We start from the raw sequence: 20286 nt of genomic DNA, 5'->3' as shown, positions 1-20286 counted from the left end.
TGTTACTGCTGTCCTTTCATCTGCTAGATTAAGGAGTCAAGTTGATAAATATGTGCTGCTTAAATTTTTTGCCACTCATGGTGTATGCCATTATGTATTATTTTCTAATCCTTTTGTGCAGTATCAAAGCAAATCTGAATGCTCATCCTTTCAAAATGCAGGAAAAATTTGTTAGCGGGCTTGTTTTGACACGTGGAAAGTGGACTTGGAATGTGGAGGAATCCACTCACTACCAATTGTGTGGTACCATGAGGTAGGATTTTGAATTTACTGCATCTATGTAACGGTATGTCTTCATTGGAAGCTCTCACACAAGTTCCAATTACCTGAAAACCAAGACTAATGCTGTCAAAGCAGCAAGCATGTTATCAACCACAGACTCTGTTCTTTCTTCTCTCTGTTTCTTTTTATCATAAGCATCTCTAACAGTGTCTCCTCTGAACAATTAAATCTCAAATGGTAAGGGCAAAGGTTTGAGAGGTGAAAATCTTTTTAGGCATTGTGTTTGTAAATGGAAGGCAGTAGTCATCAATGGGGGTGGGTGGTGCTGACAACTGCTTCCAATGTTACTATGTATCCATCTGTATAACCTCCCAAACTGTCATTCTTTAATTTCTCTTACAACTTGCTATCAATGATGATCTCTTTCAATGATCTAAAAGGATGTGTATTCTGTTATCTGCACTCATTAATTCAGGGTTTGTCACCATGGTTTGCACTGTAGCAGTTTTCCTTACAAATCTGTGTCATTTTCAGATTCTGCAATGTAACAAAAAGGAATGATATACTTGTGAATGAAGTTTCTGCAAAAAGCATTCTTTTATCAGCGGGCGTCATTGATCAGGTCACCACATCAATACAGGTGAACAAATTTTACTGGTAGAATATCATTAGATTATGAATGTGTTTTTGTAGATTTTTTACTTTTTCTCTTAGTCAACATGTTCCGCTGTTAATTCTTAGTCATCATTTTTCCCAGATACATTCAGAGCATCCTGATGGACGTCCAGCAAGTCGGAAGGATGGCTACTGGCCTGCCTACATTCTCCAGCCAGGACAAACCACACAAATTAAGGTAAAAGATTTGTTTTCTTTTTTATTTTGGGTTGCAAAGGAGTTTTTCATTGAACTAATAGTTGGAAAGGATTGTTACTATTCTTGCAAAATGGCCAAGTGTGTTTCTTTTGGACTTTCAAGCATTAATTAGTATGTCTTCTCAAAGGGTGGAACTGGAAATCTTTCCTAACCAACGGAGAGTAACCTTATAGCCATCATGCTAGCTTGTAGCCTGGCTGACTATACTCCTCACGTTTCCAGTTATAACTAGTCCTACAGATGCCCGCTCTGATGCTTACCTACCGTTGAGATTAAAAAAACTCTTAATGTTACTTTGTTAAGACAAATAAGAGACTTCAACTGAAGTAGTGCATTCCTTCATGGGAGGGGTATAATGTGTTCAGCTTGGTTGAGGGAAACACATGGATTTTGGTTCGAAGAACTTTTTATTGACCATCATGTTTCAGAGGTTTCATAACCTCCATACTTTCTTTTTGAGGAATTTTGGTCCAACAATTTCATGTGCTCTATTTAGGGACCTTCCATGCTGAGACTTATAATGAAGCAAGGTGGCTATTGTAGGTTGTAGCCCAGATTGATGGAGTGACAGTGACTGATTGTTGGGAAGCCTACATGCTTTCATAGATGGCGCTTTCAAATTTTCCTTTTGTGTGCTCATTGTTATAACTTGTTGGTATGCTTTGAATAAGCTATGACTTGTGGACTTTCCATTGACGTGCTCATTTTTATGACCTGTTGAAAGTTGGTTCTACCTCTACGCCTCAAGGGAAGAATACTTAGCTAGCTCTACTTGTCATCTAAGATGCATATTTGCATCTTGACGTCCAAGATTACCCTAGTGATTCGAGGATGGTAAAGAGTCAGACGCGTGATTGAAAATGTACGGAGAGTAGAAGAATACAGGCAGTCTTTGTGAGTTGTGTGGTAAAGTGTGTGCCAAGGGGCACAGGGGTCCATCCCTCATAGGGAAAAGCCAGTTAACTTTGTTTAGGTAAGATCACATCTGCGCATTAAGCTTTTTGAAGAGCCTACTTTGTGCTGCTTTTCCTGCTAATTTTGTTGGTTTTGTTGCTGTTTGTGTAGTAAGTTACTGATGTTTGGGGGTTTGCTAAATTTTTGAAGTTTTGTTTGAGAATTCTTGATTTGCTGGTGGAAAGTGCCAGTACAAGGTGCAATGGTGTCTTTGGGAGAAAAAAGATTTGATGTCGAGTTTTTATTTTGCAGGTAGTAATAGATGTCGAAGCACAACATGGTCAGGCACTAACGGAACTCAAGGTTTGCATTGCGGCAAAAAGCCTGTCTGTCCTGGGATGTTTTTTTCTTAAACATGAATTGCCTGATTGAAATTTGATCAACATTTAGTATGCACAAATAGATCTGCAAAATCTTGAACATTTTGTCCCTGTTCATGGTATCATGATCACATCCCAGTTAAATTTGGGCAAAAGCACAAGTGCTGTGGTAAGTTGTGGATGATTAAGTGAGTGCAAAAGATGGGTCACAGTTCAGCTCTTTCATGGACTATTTCTAAGGTGATTGCATTGTGTATAACAACCTGTTCATTTGACGAAAATTCCAGAACATATCCTTTCAGGTGCAGAAGTTGGAGGCACCTTGAAAGGGATTGAATAGACCATCTATCTTGTGAAGAGATTACAGGCTTGATACATACTTCTGATCTAAGGTGTCAAAGAGGTATTTCAATATAAGGAGGGTGGCTTTTATTTAAAAGATAACAAGAGAGGGATCCTCTTGAGCAGTTTACTATCTTGTATAGTGTGTTTGCTTGAATGACCATCTATGGATTTTGACAATTGGAGATGTCATGGAGCAGTTTAAATAGAAGACAATGGAGGAGGGAGAGTTCACAATTGTTTTTACAATACCGCACATGTTCAGACTGGTACAGCTATGTGGTCCAAGTATCCCAAAACACAGCAAACTAAAAACAATCTTGGTGCGTACACTTGAACCACAACAAAAGAGCATGAAAAACCTGAGAAATCTGTCAATAGTTTGCCAACAAGGTTCCATATAAACAGCTGTTTTCAAAAACAGGTCGCATCTTGAAAACAGAAGCTCCATATGAGCCATTGTAAGGCTTTTGGAAAGCTTGAAGGATGCCCCACTAGTTAGGTTAATTAGATGACGATGTACACTTATGTGGGTTTTATGTGCGTTTGCAAGAGCCTTCTTAGCAAGGAATAGGAACCGGATTAGCTAATTGCTAATCCCCCACAGGTACGCACAGTTCCATCGCGACAAATTGCGAAAACGGAGAGTTTTCTCGTGTGAAAACTCGTCCAAATCAAAGGGAAATTGTCCCACTGTGTGCGGGAGCTACCTGACAGTGACCAAAGCAAGAAATTACAGGATGCTGGAATTGACCTACAGCTCACTAAAAAGCTTCTGGTATTTGTCCTAGATGTGTACTTTACACTTACAGGGGTTTTGGCGCCGTTATGCTACCGAAATTTGGTCGAAAACCTATAATTTCAGCCCTTGACAGGTTTGGACAGCTTGGTGAGAGTTTGATGTTAAGTGTTCGGGTTGTTTGTTTGCAATTGAATAAAGAAATACCGAAAGGGGCGCGAGTCTATGAGGCCAACAAGGTGTCATTGTCTACTTGGGAGCACTCTAGCTACTTAGTCGTGGATTGTTTTGAAGTGGTGAATTCTAGTTGCAGGTTCATTAGTAATGTTCCTTTGTGTCATAAAGTGCAAGAAAATTTAGACGACATAGTTTTGGGTGAAAAGCTAAAGTTTTACCACCCTTTTAGTAAGGCCACAGGCTGATTTCAAGAGCCCCTGTATTTAGCTCCCCAACTTCGCTTTTCATAGCAATAGCTAATGTTTTGCTTTGTAGTCCGTACGTGGGAATATCGTCTTGATGACATGGCAGACTGCCATCGTCTTTTCTGCTAAAAATCTGGAAAGATTACTTCTACGACGTCAAATTATCAAAACTCTGAAGATTATGGGATAGTATGTAGGTAATTTTGCAGGCCATTGTTCGGTGCCCAAATCAAAAGCCTTCAAATTGTTGAAGTTCAAAACCTAAATTATCATGTATTCCGAATTAGGTGCCCAAAGACCCCAAAGTCCATGGCAATGCTCCGGAAAAAATTGTATCCCAAGCATACATAAATCTTTTCAAGGCAATCCCAAGCAGGGATTTTAATCTCCTCTCAACTGCCTATCTTGAATTTTTAACCAGCTCAAGGCTAAACTGAGTCACACCTTTCCCGAGCACTGGGCCAAAAACTATCGTCTGTATAAAATCTTGCTTCAATCATTGGTTTTATCAATTTATCATCTTGCGGATGGGTAGCACCTTGACATCCACCCCCTGTGACCCTGCACATCCTCCGGCATGTGCCAACATCATACCCTGTTGCATCCACAGTATCCTCTGTTATCCCACCTCCTCCAGGATCAAATGGGTAACTCAAAAACTTGCTCTGCACTGAGCTCAAACATCTGGTCAACATTGAACTGCATGAATCATACCATAGAAATCTTTGAGCCTTGAGAACCTTAGAACGCTTGAAAACCTGAGAATCCTGATAATCTTGAGAACCCTAATAAATTTGAGAAGTTCGTTGAAACTTGCTACACCCTTCAAATGCTTTGTGAAACCCTTTGCACCGTTCAAAACCTCCTGGATCACAGGGCATCATCAAATATACCCTTCTCTTTGAACACATCTTTGTACCCTCATAAAACCATGTAGGCTTTCTGTCTGACAGCCATAACTGGTTCCACTCTGTTATGGGTAGTATAGCTCCACCCCCTCTAGTCCTTTGAATCCTCTGATAGCCATAACTAGTTCTACTCTGTAGTATAGCTCCTCCCCCTCTAGTTTGTTGCCCCATACTGGGTATCCTTTGAGTCCTCTGGTACTCAAACAAATCTTCTAGAATCTTATCGAAAATCTGCAAAGATCAATTACATTTTCTTTGTGCCGTTCTAAATCACATCTCCCCTTGGATTGAGAGAAGCCCTTGTTGTTGATAGCTCGAAACCATTCCAAATCGTTGTCCGAAAGATTCATAAGCTTTGCATTTTCTACCCCTTTTCATCATATGAAGAAACTTCAGGCATATGTACAATAAACCATTCTTTGATCTTCTCACTTCTTTTAAATATTTCACCACCTCTACTTCAAAATACTCTGCATACTTTTCAAAGATCGCATCTATTTGACGAGTGGCTCGCTGTTGCTGCACGCTCCCCCCCCCCCCCCCCCCTTGTTGCGCCATCACTGCCCCTCACCCCCCCCCTCCCTCTCTCTCGCCCTCGCGCTGCCTCCCTCGCCCTCTCGCTGCCCCCCTCGCCCAGCCCAGCCCGCCACCCTTGCCCTCTACTGTCCGCCGCCCTCGCCCCTAGCTGCCCCCAAGCCTGTCCGCTGCCCCCCCTTCCCTGGCCGCTTCTCCCGCCCCCCCCCCCCCGCCCCCCCCGCAGCCTCTTGAACTCTTGCTCGCCGCTTTATCCGTCCCCCCCCCCCCCCCCCCCCCCCCCCCCCCCCCCCCCCCGTCCTCATCGTTCCCGAAGGTCTTCTGCACCTGGCTCTGCAACACTTCTTCTTCGGACAAGTGCTCGGCGTACTCGGTTGCAGATTTTCTTCACCGTCCGCTTTTTCGACTCAGTAGTAGACACAGATGGAGGCTCCAGCTCCGCCACAGAGGGACTCGCCTGAAGCCCCCTCGCCTGACCCCGCTGAGCCCACCATTCGACTTGCTCTTTCGCCGACAGAGCAAGCGAGCCTTGCCGCAGAGGTAGAGCGCTTGCAAGCGACTTCTGTCATCTGCAAGGTTCTCGGCACCCGTCCTAGCAGAGGAGAGCTGCGAGACCTTCTCCAGGCCCGCCTTCTCGCAGAGGTGGGCAAGATCTTGGATGTCTAGATTCTCTGACGGGGGTACTACCAGATCGAGTTCGAGACTTCCGAGATGGCCTCCAAGGTCATAGCTATGAGTCCACTGGCCATCCAAGCATCACGCGCCCACTTTCGACAGTGGCGACATGGTTTTGACCCGACTTCGGATGTGCTAGTGGAGGAGGCAGACATCCCCATCTCAGTCTACTTTCCGGGTTTACGGAGGGAGTACCTTCCACTTCTCTCCAGGATTGGCTCCGCCATTGGGACTGTCCTGGAGACACCTCGTACGGTAGCATCAGTAGCTGCCAAGGCGACTGGCATCCCTTCAATTCGAGTTTTGGTCAGAGATACCCACACACTCCCGAAGGTCATCCTTCTGCCTCGGGTGAGTGGGGGTTGGTTCAGACAGAGTGTGGAGTACTCGGGTCTCCCGAACCAGTGCTTCATTTGCAGACAGATGGGCCACCTAGCGAAGGCTTGTCGACGGAGGAGGCCACGACCTGCACCTCAGCCTCAGCCCTAGCCTGCCAAGGCTGGACCGCAGCCACAGCCGGCGGCACAGTGCACAGATTCAGAGCCACCCTCCGAGCCTGGGGCTCCAGCGGAGGAGGGGTGGCAGCAGGCCCGTGGCCGTCGACGCTAGGGGCCACAGTGACAGCTTGGCACTCAGAGTGGCCCTCAGGTGCCTACTCAGCAGCAGTGGGTTCCCACGGGAAACCGCTTTGGTCCTCTTGAGCAGCAGGAGGAGCCCCCTACGCCAGCCTCCACCTCCGCTTCACCCTCGCTAGCCGCCCCACCTTCAGATTTCCCCTCCTCCTCCTCATCCCCTCCCCGCCCTCTGCTCCCGTCCACTCCCTACCTCGCCCCCCTGTCTCTGTTGCCCAACCCCGCTTCTCTTCTCCTCTGCCCCCCCAGCTCCTTCTCCCCCTCCTCCTGCTTCAGTACCACAGTCGACTCAGGAGACTGGTCCCTCGCCGGCGGCTAGGAGATCTCTTGGCAGCGCCTTTGCCACGAGTCGCCTAGCGAGAGAGGGCCAGCCCTTCTTGCGGCCCCCTCTGCAGATTCAGACATCTTCCCTTGGAGCTATCCCTCGTGGTCTGACGAGCATTGACCTCCGACGCCGCTGGGATTTCTTCGATTACGGGTTCACTCGCTTTCTCGGCGATTCCGCAGCAGACCAGGAGGCAGCCTGCTTCAGGGTCCATGCTTTGTTCCTCGCCGCTAGGGGGACAGAGGCCTTGGACTCAGCAGTTGGTTTCTCCTTCCCTCTATGTGGTAGGACCAAGACAGAGTGGTCCCTCGACTCAGTGGTGGGATGGTTGCATACACAGGTTCTCGAGAGATTTTGCATGGACGTTATGATACCTTTTGGTCAGCTGCTTTTGGACCTGGAGGTATCCAGGGTGGGGTATGTATGACTATTGCGGACTCATTGCAGCAGGCCATTGTGGGCAGAGGGATTATTGTGCTAGGCAGGGCTCAGTGGATTACTATGCAGGTTCAGGGTGGCCTTGTGGGCTTCCTGAACATCTATGCGCCCAATGTGGCGAGTGCTCGTGCAGAGTTTTGGTGATAGATTGTTCAGTCTTTGCCACAGGTTGACCACTGGTGTGTAGGAGGGGACTTCAACATGTTGGAGGACCCTTCTGACAGGATCGGAGGCAGCCATGCTACTGTGCATGGAGTCGAGTTAGCAGCTTGGGAGAGGTTGTGGATGACTTTGAGGGTCTCGGATACATGGGCAGCATTCTGGCTTTGTGAGGCCTCCAGAGAGTCTTGCCTTCTCTAGATCGGACCGCAGAGTGGGAGGAGTGAATCTATCGTGGATAGATCGCTTCTACACTAGTGACCACTTCAGTGACTTGGGGGGATCAGTGGGCATCCTGGCAGGGACATCCTTCTCGGACCATGCACCAGTGATCCTCACAGTGGCAGATAGGCAGAGGAGTGGGAGCACGATGCTTCGCATCCCAGAGCGGGTCTTGTTGGACTCAGCACTCAGAGAGAGGGTAGAGGGTCTCTGTACAGAGGGCATGGACAGCCAGGCTCTACCTGCAGACAGAGTGGCCTTAGGCCTAGCTCAGCTTAGCCCCTTTTTTCTCCAGGAGTCTCTGGCTCGACGGGCTGCAGTGAGAGAGGAGCAGTGTCTCAGACGAGGCATTGCTTCACTACAGAGGATGCAGGAGCAGCATCCAGACAGTCCATGGTTGGAGGAGCAGTTACAGCAGGCTCGACAGGAGCTTGCTTGCACAGAGGAGAGGCGCCATGAGTTTGCCTTTCACCGACAGGCATCTCAGTGGACTCAGGTGGGTGACAGAGTGACAGGTGCTTTCTTTGAGACAGTGTGTAACCGGCCTGTTTGATCCGAAAAGGGCGGTAGACTTTACTTTAAACCTTGATTTAGCTTTCACCCATTATTAGTCGTCTATTTTACTTGTACTTTCAAGACACAACAAAGGGGAGAGGGATACAGGTTGCTAGATTGCACCTGTATGAGTAGACAGACACCAGATTGGCCCCTAACTTAGGCGCCCCTTTCGGTATTTCTTTATTGTTCAAAAGAGGGAATAAACGCTGTGGTTCCTACAAGCTGCCCCGCACAAACTCGGCTGAATTTCCACTGTTCCAGCCCGATTTCGGCAGCATAACTGTACTAGAACCCTTCACGGTCAGTATTCCCACGCATTGACTGACTTTCCCGACGCATACGGGCACTTTGCAAAACCTGGCGAGAATCTGCAGCACGCTGAATTCTCTGTTTTCAGCCCTGAAAATACGCCAGATCGCCTGTACAGCGGTCCCCTTGCGTCCCCGAACCTCCTGGGGGTATTAGGGTCCGTTTAGGGCCAAAACCCTAAACCTGCAAAAATACACAGCAGGCTGTAATTCACTGTTTCGGGCTCCGTTCCGCGTGCCGGTCGCATCCCTAGCAAGTCCTCGAGCTCCCGCACCTGTAGGGCTACTTGCCCTTTGAATCGGACGAGATTTCTGGCGTGAAACCTCTCCGAATTCACCTGTACCTGCGGGGGGATTAGCGGCTAGCTAATCCAGTACCTGTGCAAGAGGCTCTTGCCTCGGCAATCGCGCATGAACCCACACAACTGTACATTGGTCAAATGAAGAGCCCACTAGAGGGGCATAACATACTGCCAAAGGGGAGAGAGAGGGCAGTGCGTAGCGTGCAGGGCATCACTCCTGGCACCGCACTGTGCATAAGAGGGAAAGCAAGCACTCCATAGCTCTTAACCTGTGACAAAATCTGAAAATGAGGCTCTCTCCTCTTCAAATTCAGCGCCACTTCTTGTTGCATAAGGCAAGTGCACCAGAAGGTGCCACTTGGCACTTTTACAAGCATTTTCCCGTTTCGGGGTTGCCGCCTAAAAATATCCCAACCGGTTGCCCAGTTGACTTCACGGCAGAGTAAGAAAATGTTCCCTTTGTCATTCCGGAGGTAATGACGCCAACACATTTTCAGGTCCCAAAATAGCAGTTCCCTAAATTTTAGGAGATGCTGCCATTGTATCTTTCTAGGTCATCCGACCCTCTTTGTACACTGCGGCCACATCCAGAACTGAAATGTAGCCTCTGTAGCAAAGGATTCCACTTTGGCTAGTCAATGACCCCACTTGGCTAACCATAGTCCTTGTCCAACCTTAGTGCTCTCTTGCCCTCAGGCCTGGACTCCCTCTGGACAGTTCCACACTAGCTATGCAATGCAGGGCAGTTAGATTTCCCGAGGGGTGTTTCCAAAAAGTGAAAGTAAATAGATAATAAGAAAGAAATCAACAAAAAGGATAGATAGTAGTCACACGCTGGTGACATACCCCCCTCCTGAAATCTCAAACGTCCTCGTTTGCATCTATGTCGTACATGCTTACTGTCAACACTGATGTATTCAACACCTGTCGACACATATACGACACATACATGCTCATTGTCAACCCTGGTGTATTCAACACCTCGTCGACTCATGTATTGCCTGCGTGTGAACCCTGTCCCAATGACATAGTGGTAGCTTCGCACTCTGCCATTGCTTTGAGTCACTAACTTTCCAATGACAAAATGGTAGCTGCACATTTTGCCACTGTCTTATAGTACACGTTGGATCCCGTAACACTTTCGAGCATACCCAAACCGACAGTTTAAGAATGCAGTTACACATGTACTCTTCAATAGAAGCAATCACTGTATCCTTGACAAACTGACAAGAAATACTCACTTCTATAGCACTAACCAAACTTTTGGACATTCCATAAGAGCAATTGCCAAACTGACAATCTGTACAGCTCTAACATTCATGTAACAGGTATTTCATTTGAGCTCACTTTAAATACCATGTACATCATTTGTTTCAGAAGCCATTGTCACACTGACAATCCATTTAGCTTTGAAACTCAAGGGGTCAAGGCAGGTTGCAAACCGAAGGCTTCAAGGTAAAGTGATAACACAGTTGGTGACTCTGCAAGTTCACCTTCTTCCATCCACTTAGCATCCATTGGTGGATAGTTTCTGAACTTTACCAAGTAACGCCTAGCAACCTTGCCTTTCACTTTCCTTTCTTTGTGTGCCAAAATCTGTTCAGGGACCAAGATCTCGTCAAGTTCCTCGACTTCCGGCTGATCTTCAGCTGGTATATCTTCTGGCACATCACCCACGTAGGGTCTGAGAAGACTCACATGAAACGCATTGTGAATCTTCCAACTGTCAGGCAATTTCAGCCTATATGCAACATCACTGATTATGTCGCATACTTGAAAAGGCCCATAGTAACGCATGCTGAGCTTTGGAAAGAGTCTTTCCTTGCCCTTCATCTTCTTTAACCTTGCCTTTTCAAACCGTAGAAGCACCCAATCACCAAGTGAATATACCACTTCACGACGGTGACGATCAGCTGCTTTCTTTTGCTTTGCCTGAGTCCTTTCTAAGGCCACTTTGACCTTCTTGTACATTTCATGCATGTCTTGAACATACTTATCTGCTTCAAATATCTTGTCCTTTGTATGCAGTATGGGAGGAACTTTCTTGCCACCTTCAACTATCTCAAAAGGTGCCTTGCCAGTTGATGAATGCACTGTATTATTGTATGCATACTCCACCAATGGCAAATACTGCTCCCACTTTCCTTTATGCTCTGACACATAGCACTTCAGCAGATCTAGGACAGTAGAATTTGCCTCTTCTGACTGCCCATCTGTTTGAGGATGAAATGACGAAGAGAATTTGAGCGTGGTACCCATATTCTCAAACAAGCCTTTCCAGAACAAACTAGTCATGCGTGGATCACGGTCGCTAATAATCGACTGTGGCATGCCATGATACTTGAAAATATTGCTCATAAACAAGCGTGCCATCTGATCTGGCTTTATCTTCTTCCTGACAGGAATAAAATGAGCCTGTTTGCTGAATCTGCAAATAATGGTCCAAATACCATCATTTCCTGTCTGGGTTCTTGGAAGATCAAAGATAAAATCCATAGCAATACTTTCCCATGGTTTATCTGGAATAGGTAGTGGTTGCAATAACCCTGGTGCCTTTTGCCTGTCAAACTTGACCTTTTGGCATATTAGGCATTCTCGCACAAAGGCATCCACATCCCTTCTCAATGTAGGCCAATAGAAGAATGTCTCAACCGCTTTAACTGTAGCATCGATACCACGATGCCCTGCATACGGTGGGACATGACTCTCTTCCATAACTTTGCGTCTCAATGGCTTTGTGACACACAATCTGCCATGCATCATCATGAACCCGTCTTTAAGAAGATAGTGTTCATGACGTTGTCCATCCATTAGTTGCTCGAAGACCCTTGCAAAATCTTCATCATTTGCATACTGTTCTCTCATATCATCAAGTTCATGATGATAAGGAATCGACACAGCTGAAATTTGTGGCTTTCTTGACAAGGCATCAGCCACAACGTTCTTCTTGCCTTCCACATGCACAATCTGAAAATGGAACATGGACAAGATATTTGCCCATCGCATATGCTTTTCAGATAATTTTGTCTGTGTCAAGAAGTATCGCAAGGTCTAATGGTCCGTTTGGACAACGAAATCTGCACCTAGCAGGTAGTGTTTCCAACTTAAGAGCGCATGAATCACAGCCAGTAACTCTTTCTCATAGACCTGCATGGTCATCTCTGGCCCTTGCAAAATTCTGCTCTCATAGGCTACTACCCTGCCATCTTGCATTAGCACAGCACCAATGCTACTACCGCAGGCATCACACTGGACCACAAATGACTTCCTAAGATCTGGCAACACAATGACTGGATCCGAAGTCATCTTTTCCTTTAAGAGATTAAAAGCTGAAATCTCTTTTTGTGTCCATCTAAAGGTGACTGCCTTCTTTTGAAGAGCATGTAAAGGTGAAGCAATCTCAGCGAAATTTCGAATAAACCTTCTGTAATAGGAGCATAGTCCCAAAAAGCTTCGGACATCATGCACCGTCTTCAAATTTGGCCATGACTTGATCGCTTCAACTTTTGCAGGATCCATTCTGACACCATCCTTTGAGACAATGTGTCCCAGAAAGTGAATCTCTTCCAGAAAAAACTCACTTTTCTTTGCATTGATGAGCAACCTATGACTGCGTAGCTCTTTGAACACAATGGCCAAGTGATGCCTATGCTCCTCTTCATTCTTTGAGTAGACTATCATGTCATCAAAGAATGTACCAACAAACTGCTGGTGTGGACGGAAAATTCTGTCCATCATCCTATTAAACGTAGCAGGAGCATTTGTGAGACCAAAGGGCATCACTAAAAATTCGTAAAGGCCAAACGTTGTTCTAAAAGCAGTCTTGTGCACATCCTCTGATCTAATGCGGATCTGATGATACCCACTCTTTAGATCTATCCTGCTAAACATAGCTGCTCCTTCTAATTTGTCCATAATATCATCAATTCTAGGTATAGGGAACCTATTCTTGATGGTATTCTTGTTCAGTGCACGGTAGTCGATGCACATACGCCATGAGCCATCCTTTTTCTGCACCAACAACACTGGAGAACAGAATGGAGATGAACTGGGCTGAATCAGCCCCTTTTCTAACAACTCCTGTACTTGGCCCATTATCTCTTTCTGCTGAGCCGCACTAACCCTGTACGGAGGCTTATTTGGTGGGCTACTGCCTGGCACCAAATCTATCGCATGGTCCTCGGGTCTCTCTGGCGGTAATTGAGATGGTAATGAATCGGAAAAACAGTCACTATACTGTTGTAAAAACATTGACCTTTCTTTATCTAGCACAGATAAATTTGATTCATCACAATTTGACACTTCACGTGCAAAAACCAAGTACGCAGAAAGATGCTTTTTCATTACAGAAGTAATAGCAGAAGCTGATACAGTAGGAATAGACTCCCCTTTAAGCTTTACATCCAGAATGTGAGTCTTTCCCCTGCTCTGTACAGTGATCTTTTTGTTGTAGGCATCCATGATTCCCTGTACATGAAATAACCAAGGAATACCTAACAACACATCACATCCGTCCAGTGGCATGATGTAAAATTCTTCAGCATCTACATAGGACTGGATATGTAGACGCAACTTTCCAATGATGGGTGTCACAGCCTCTGTATGGCCAGGACATGCCAAACCTGCCTCTGCTGTATACCCCATCTCTTCAGGTCTGATTCCCAACTTTGAAGCCAATTCTGGGGAAATGAAGTTGGCTTTGGCACCTGGATCAAAGAAGATAAGCACTGTTTGATCCCTAACCTTTCCCCATGCTCTGCAAAGCTCACTTGCATCTGAATTTGGCTTGTCGCCCACCATATCTGGCACTAGACCAGCCATGGGCTTCTTTCCTTTCTTGTCTTCCTTGTCTTCAGAATCAGCTGGCCTTTTCTTTGTAGGACAATTGTAAGCAATGTGGCCAGGCTGCTCACATATAAAGCATTTGTTCTCTGTCCTCAGGACCTTCTTTTGCTCTTCTGACTTGCGAGGAAAACGTCTTTTCCATTTCTTTGCTGGTCCTTTTTCTGATTCAGCCGTAGCTTTGTCTTTCCCTGTGTTGGCCGACTCCTGAGTCCCTTTAGGAGCCTCATTGGGAACGTGCTTCTTGGCTGAATTTTTCTTGCCTGATCCTGCCTTGACGCCAGTGTTAAATTCACAATCTTCTCCCTTGAGCAAACCATTGCCAGTGTTTGCTACCTCGATGAGCTGCGTCAAAGTAGTAACTTTGGTCTTTGTGCAGTATTTTCTCAATCCTTTGGGTAGGCCACAACAGTATTTTTCTATCTGTTCTGTCAATGGCACAAACCTATAGGAAGTTACTGGAAGTAGAGCTTTCCAAAACTTCCGATTGTAATCATCCAGATTTCTGCAAGTGGCAGCATTAAGCTGGTGCCATTCTGTCATGACATCTGCTTCGAAATCATCAGATAACCATGCTGCTGCAAAAATCTGCTTGAAGTAAATCCATGTGGACGGAGCTTGCCCTTGAAGCAATAAAGTTGTCCACCATTGTCCCGCATTCCCTGTCAAGAAAGTGGCTGCCTTGCGGACCTTTGAAGCCTCTGTAAAGTTTCCCCCTGCATAGGCCTTGTCAAACTGCTGGAGGAATGAAAGAGCCTTCTTCCTGTCATCAAACCCTGTAAAGGTCGTGAATGACACTCCTTTGCCACCTTCTTTGTACGGAGTTGGCCTCTCCAGCGGCGTTAAATTGTCATATGGAAGTGACTGAAACATGGGAACACTAATAGGGTTCATCTGTGTTCCTTGGCCGCTATTAACTTGACCTGGAAATGCCATATTTGGCTGCTGATTTGTAATTCCAGCCATACCAAAATTTGCTTGTGGCATCCCAAATTGTCCCTGAGTGCTTTGAAACCCTGGTTGCATACCCATGACACTGTACACGGGGTTAGGCATCATCGTTTGAGCACCCCCAAACACTGTTCCTGGCGTATAAAACTGATTTCCAGGTGCATGACCAGCCATGCTTTGGAATACGGATCCACCTCCAAAATAGCCAGGGTGTACTGAAGGTGGTGGGAAGACCTGTTGCATAGCCTGTAAGTTGCTTCCCTGCCCATTAGAACCAACTATAGGCTGCTGAAAGGTGGCGGGCTGAATTGGTACAGCTTGAAAAACTGGCATCTCAGCCACCTGTTCTTGCACCTTAGGCATACGTTGTGGAGACTGCATGTTCTCCGTCAAGTGTACAGGTGTTTCCATTGACTGTGCGGTATGAATCACCTGTGTTCGAGCCTTAACAGGCTTTTGAATATGATCCAGTGACCCAACTTGCTGAGACGGAACAGGAGGTTGCAGAAAGGCTAAAAACCTCGGATTCTGCATTACTTGTGTGAACATAGCCACAGCAGTAGCCAACTGGGTCCTGAATATATCGTCATCTGTCTGTGGTGGTCTTGAGGACTCACCCACTTCATGTGTCTGTTGACCCTGTGAAGAGGAAACCTCTTCAGTCACATCATCTGGTCTGTCAGCCATAATTACAATTCCCTGTGTCTGGTCTTTGATCCCCTGTGTCTTCAAGCCCAAAACTGACCAAGGCTCACTTCTATGGAAAAAAGTGATTCAAATCCCGGCAATGGAACCATGTAACCGGCCTGTTTGATCCGAAAAGGGCGGTAGACTTTACTTTAAACCTTGATTTAGCTTTCACCCATTATTAGTCGTCTATTTTACTTGTACTTTCAAGACACAACAAAGGGGAGAGGGATACATGCTGCTAGATTGCACCTGTATGAGTAGACAGACACCAGATTGGCCCCTAACTTAGGCGCCCCTTTCGGTATTTCTTTATTGTTCAAAAGAGGGAATAAACGCTGTGGTTCCTACAAGCTGCCCCGCACAAACTCGGCTGAATTTCCACTGTTCCAGCCCGATTTCGGCAGCATAACTGTACTAGAACCCTTCACGGTCAGTATTCCCACGCATTGACTGACTTTCCCGACGCATACGGGCACTTTGCAAAACCTGGCGAGAATCTGCAGCACGCTGAATTCTCTGTTTTCAGCCCTGAAAATACGCCAGATCGCCTGTACAGCGGTCCCCTTGCGTCCCCGAACCTCCTGGGGGTATTAGGGTCCGTTTAGGGCCAAAACCCTAAACCTGCAAAAATACACAGCAGGCTGTAATTCACTGTTTCGGGCTCCGTTCCGCGTGCCGGTCGCATCCCTAGCAAGTCCTCGAGCTCCCGCACCTGTAGGGCTACTTGCCCTTTGAATCGGACGAGATTTCTGGCGTGAAACCTCTCCGAATTCACCTGTACCTGCGGGGGGATTAGCGGCTAGCTAATCCAGTACCTGTGCAAGAGGCTCTTGCCTCGGCAATCGCGCATGAACCCACACAACTGTACATTGGTCAAATGAAGAGCCCACTAGAGGGGCATAACATACTGCCAAAGGGGAGAGAGAGGGCAGTGCGTAGCGTGCAGGGCATCACTCCTGGCACCGCACTGTGCATAAGAGGGAAAGCAAGCACTCCATAGCTCTTAACCTGTGACAAAATCTGAAAATGAGGCTCTCTCCTCTTCAAATTCAGCGCCACTTCTTGTTGCATAAGGCAAGTGCACCAGAAGGTGCCACTTGGCACTTTTACAAGCATTTTCCCGTTTCGGGGTTGCCGCCTAAAAATATCCCAACCGGTTGCCCAGTTGACTTCACGGCAGAGTAAGAAAATGTTCCCTTTGTCATTCCGGAGGTAATGACGCCAACACATTTTCAGGTCCCAAAATAGCAGTTCCCTAAATTTTAGGAGATGCTGCCATTGTATCTTTCTAGGTCATCCGACCCTCTTTGTACACTGCGGCCACATCCAGAACTGAAATGTAGCCTCTGTAGCAAAGGATTCCACTATGGCTAGTCAATGACCCCACTTGGCTAACCATAGTCCTTGTCCAACCTTAGTGCTCTCTTGCCCTCAGGCCTGGACTCCCTCTGGACAGTTCCACACTAGCTATGCAATGCAGGGCAGTTAGATTTCCCGAGGGGTGTTTCCAAAAAGTGAAAGTAAATAGATAATAAGAAAGAAATCAACAAAAAGGATAGATAGTAGTCACACGCTGGTGACACAGTGGGACCTCGGCACTCGCATGCCAAGGTCAATCAGTTGAGGAGACCCGATGGGTGAGTTGTTTGTGAGCCCGAGGATATGCGTGCAGTTGCTACTGACTTTTACCGTGAGTTACTGTCGGCTGAGCCCCAGTCAGAGAGACAGGATGCATGCAGGGAACAGGTTTGGGCACAAATGCCTTGTCTTGTGACTGAGGAGATGCGCCAGAGGCTAGAGATACCTCTTCAGCTTGAGGAGCTGCACACGGCTCTTAGGGCCCTCCCTCGTGGTAGCTGTCCAGGTGAGGATGGGCTGACTCCCAGCTTCTTCTTGGAGTACTGGGACCTGCTTGGCCCAGATCTTTGTAGTGCCTTTCAGTACATTCTGCACACAGGAGTCATGCCGGATAGCATCAGTGAGGGCCTGATTTACCTCATTCCAAAGGAGGGTGGTTGCTTGGATGAGATTCGACAGTGGCGCCCCATCACCATCCTCAACTCAGCCTACAAAATTCTTGCCAAGGCTCTGAGTTTGAGGATTCAACGACTTTTGGAGAGCCTTATACATGGGACTCAGACAGGTTTTGTCAAGGAACGCAATATCCTTGACAACATCTTCACTTTCTGGGAGGCTTCTGCCTTGGCACGACTCCGTGGGGAGGGCCTTGTGATTCTTCTTCTCGATTTTGAGAAGGCATACGACAGAGTTGACTGGGACTTTCTAGAGGGCACGCTACGCAGGATGGGCTTCTCAGATGCTTGGATCAGAGGGGTGTCAGCTTTGTACATACAAGCTCACAGTCAGGTGCTTTTGGTAGGAGGTAGAGGTGAGCGCTTCATGCTCACACGATCGGTCAGGCAGGGTTGTCCTCTTGCCCCCTTTCTCTTTCTGTTCTATGCGGAGGCGATGAGCAGATTTTTGGTGTCAGAGCAGGTTGGTCTGAGGGGCTTAGCACTCCCTATACGGGGAGATGAGCTTCTGGACGCTGAGTTTGCCGACGACTTAGCCTTGTACTTAGAGGGCCAGGAGGCCAATTTACACAGATGTGAGCAGGCTTTGGAGACCTTCTGCTGTGCATCGGGCGCACTGATCAACTGGAGAAAGACAGTGGCTTTCTCGGCTGGCAGTGCTCCTGTGCCAGATTGGATGCCAGGAGAGGGTTTTAGGTGGATTCCTCCAGGGACTGCAGTTTGGTACTTGGGTTGTCAGGTTGGTTTGGACTTGTCCCCCGAGCAGCAGATTGCTCCTCTTCTCCTATCCATCAGGAGAAAGCTGTTACATTGGAGCTCAGCACGACTTTCGCTGGCTGGTAGAGTAGTAGTTGCAAACCAAGTGTTGTTGGTGACTATGTGGTACATCACTTCTTGCTGGATCTTCTCGAGTTCTTGTATCAGCCAGGTAGAGAGGCTGATCAGGAACTTCCTTTGGTCAGGTCGCGACACTCAGATTGCCCGAGCCAAGGTGGCTTGGTCGATCATCACACTTCCTTGTTCTCAGGGAGGGCTTGGGATCATTGAACCAGCACAACAGAGCAGAGCCCTTCTTGGGAAGCTCGTCGTCAGAGGACTTCTTCCAGGCGAGGAGCCCTGGAAGGAGTTCTTGCTGCAGAGGCTTCGTGCCAGGGTGCCTCAGTCAGGAGGCCCTTGGCAACCTTCGACTAGATGGATCTTTACAGAGTTGCGCCGAGTTGGTTTGAGCAGGAGACTGGAGGACCGATTCGCTGTGAGTTTGCTTCGATCTTGGGAGCTCTTACGTCATGGCCTAGAGCAGAGACAGCCGACGTGCACGGAGGAGCGCCTACGGCAGCCCCTCGTCTGGAACCCCCTGGTTAGCACTCAGAGAGGCCACTTGGTTGGGAGTCGGCCTCATGTTTCTTGGGGTCCCATGGCAGCAGGTCCAGCGCGCTCTCTAGGTGACTGGCTAGAGTTCATAGGTTTGTCAGTTGAGGTGCAGGCTGTCCAGCTACAGGGCATGAGAGGGGTGCAGAGCATGTGTCAGGACATCTCAGAGTCAGTTCCAGCTGAGTGGCTCACGCCTCTCGAGCCAGTAGCACCCCGGTGGATGGGAGCCTTCACACGACTGGAGGTTCTCATTTCAGTCAGGGCTTGCTCAGAGACTGTCCCAGCCCTGTTCTTCGAGCTTGAGGGTGGGGGACGATTACAGCGAGTTGCAGTAGAGGCTCCGCAGGTAGCAGAGTGCTGTTTCCAGAGGATCCGAGTTGTGGGCATCTGTGGGAGGACTTGTGTCATAGACCCCGACCCAGCAGCTCTTGAGACAGGACACTGGAGGCTATGGGCTTGGGAGTGCTGTCCACTGGCACGAGTACAGTGGGATCCTGGTGAGTGGCTATCGAGGGACCCCTTCTCTTCTGCAGACCGCCCAGGAGTCCCCTTCTTTCAGTACACTGTTCGGCTTGGACGTCATATACTTGCAGCACAGAGAGAGGCCCGCCCCGCTGCAGCACGTCATTGGTAGGAGGAGGGCCTCACAGTCGAGTTCTTGGCAGCTTTTTGGCAGAGGCTGTGGGACTCCAGACAGCCGAGGCGCGTCACTTTGTTCCAGTGGCTGGTCGCACACAAAGCCACAGCAGTAGGGAGCTGGCTTGTGCATAGTGGTCTCTCGGCCGCATGTGCAGCCTGTGACCAGTTGGTGGAGAGTCGTCTTTGGGACTGTCCCTCGGCCCAGCAGGTGTGGCTACGAGTTCTTCGGTTGATGCCTGCCCTCTCCACGGCTCCACAGTACACTTGGGGGGCAGCGGCTTGGTCCACCCTCACGGCCCGGGCACTTCAGTTTGAGCTATCTTCCACCAGCAGGATGATAGTGATGCAGGGGGGGCGACCTACACTCCAGCCCGCTACAGATCTTACTCCACAGGAGTGGTGCAGTGAGAGAGAGGAGTGTTGGGAGCTCATCAGCGGCCTAGCTCTCTAGTTCATCCGGCGGGCCCGCTGTTTCCGCATCTTTGAGGCTCGCCCTGTGCCACCAGCAGAGACTGTTCGTGACTTTTGGCTAGAGCTGATCCATACTCTCAGAGGACAGCTTGAGGGACTACAGGGCAGCTCCGACCACATGCGGGAGCGCCGCGAGGCTTTCCTTCGACTCTGGCGCCCTGGGCCTTTCTACACCATTGTCGAGGGGGTGCTCAGATGGCACTACTGTCCACCTGTGTGGCTCTTCCCTCCTCCCATCTCTTGATTTAGCCTCATTGTATATATGTTGTTTTCTCATTGGGAGAGTCTCCCCATCATGCTTGTTGTAGCCCTCTCTTGCAGAGGTGGTGGTAGCCCTATGGGCAGTTTTCATTAAC

At 48.0% G+C, this 20286-nt stretch overlaps 1 protein-coding gene across 1 annotated transcript in view; it reads left to right on the top strand.

The window, feature by feature from the left end:
* LOC147418899 (uncharacterized) overlaps positions 1-20286 on the top strand; it is a 59231-nt gene that overhangs the window by 21017 nt on the left and 17928 nt on the right. Inside the window, exons 2-5 of the mRNA XM_086506367.1 lie at positions 162-253; positions 757-862; positions 980-1075; positions 2302-2352. Coding sequence (XP_086362493.1) covers positions 162-253; positions 757-862; positions 980-1075; positions 2302-2352 — 345 coding nt within the window. The remainder of the gene's footprint in view (positions 1-161; positions 254-756; positions 863-979; positions 1076-2301; positions 2353-20286) is intronic.

This window comes from Adiantum capillus-veneris, chromosome 29 (genome assembly GCF_014529385.1).
Source record: "Adiantum capillus-veneris isolate H3 chromosome 29, ASM1452938v2, whole genome shotgun sequence".
Classification (NCBI taxonomy): domain Eukaryota; kingdom Viridiplantae; phylum Streptophyta; class Polypodiopsida; order Polypodiales; family Pteridaceae; genus Adiantum; species Adiantum capillus-veneris.
The sequence above is the reverse complement of the archived record's forward strand: the minus strand, read 5'-3'. Positions and strand labels throughout refer to the sequence as shown.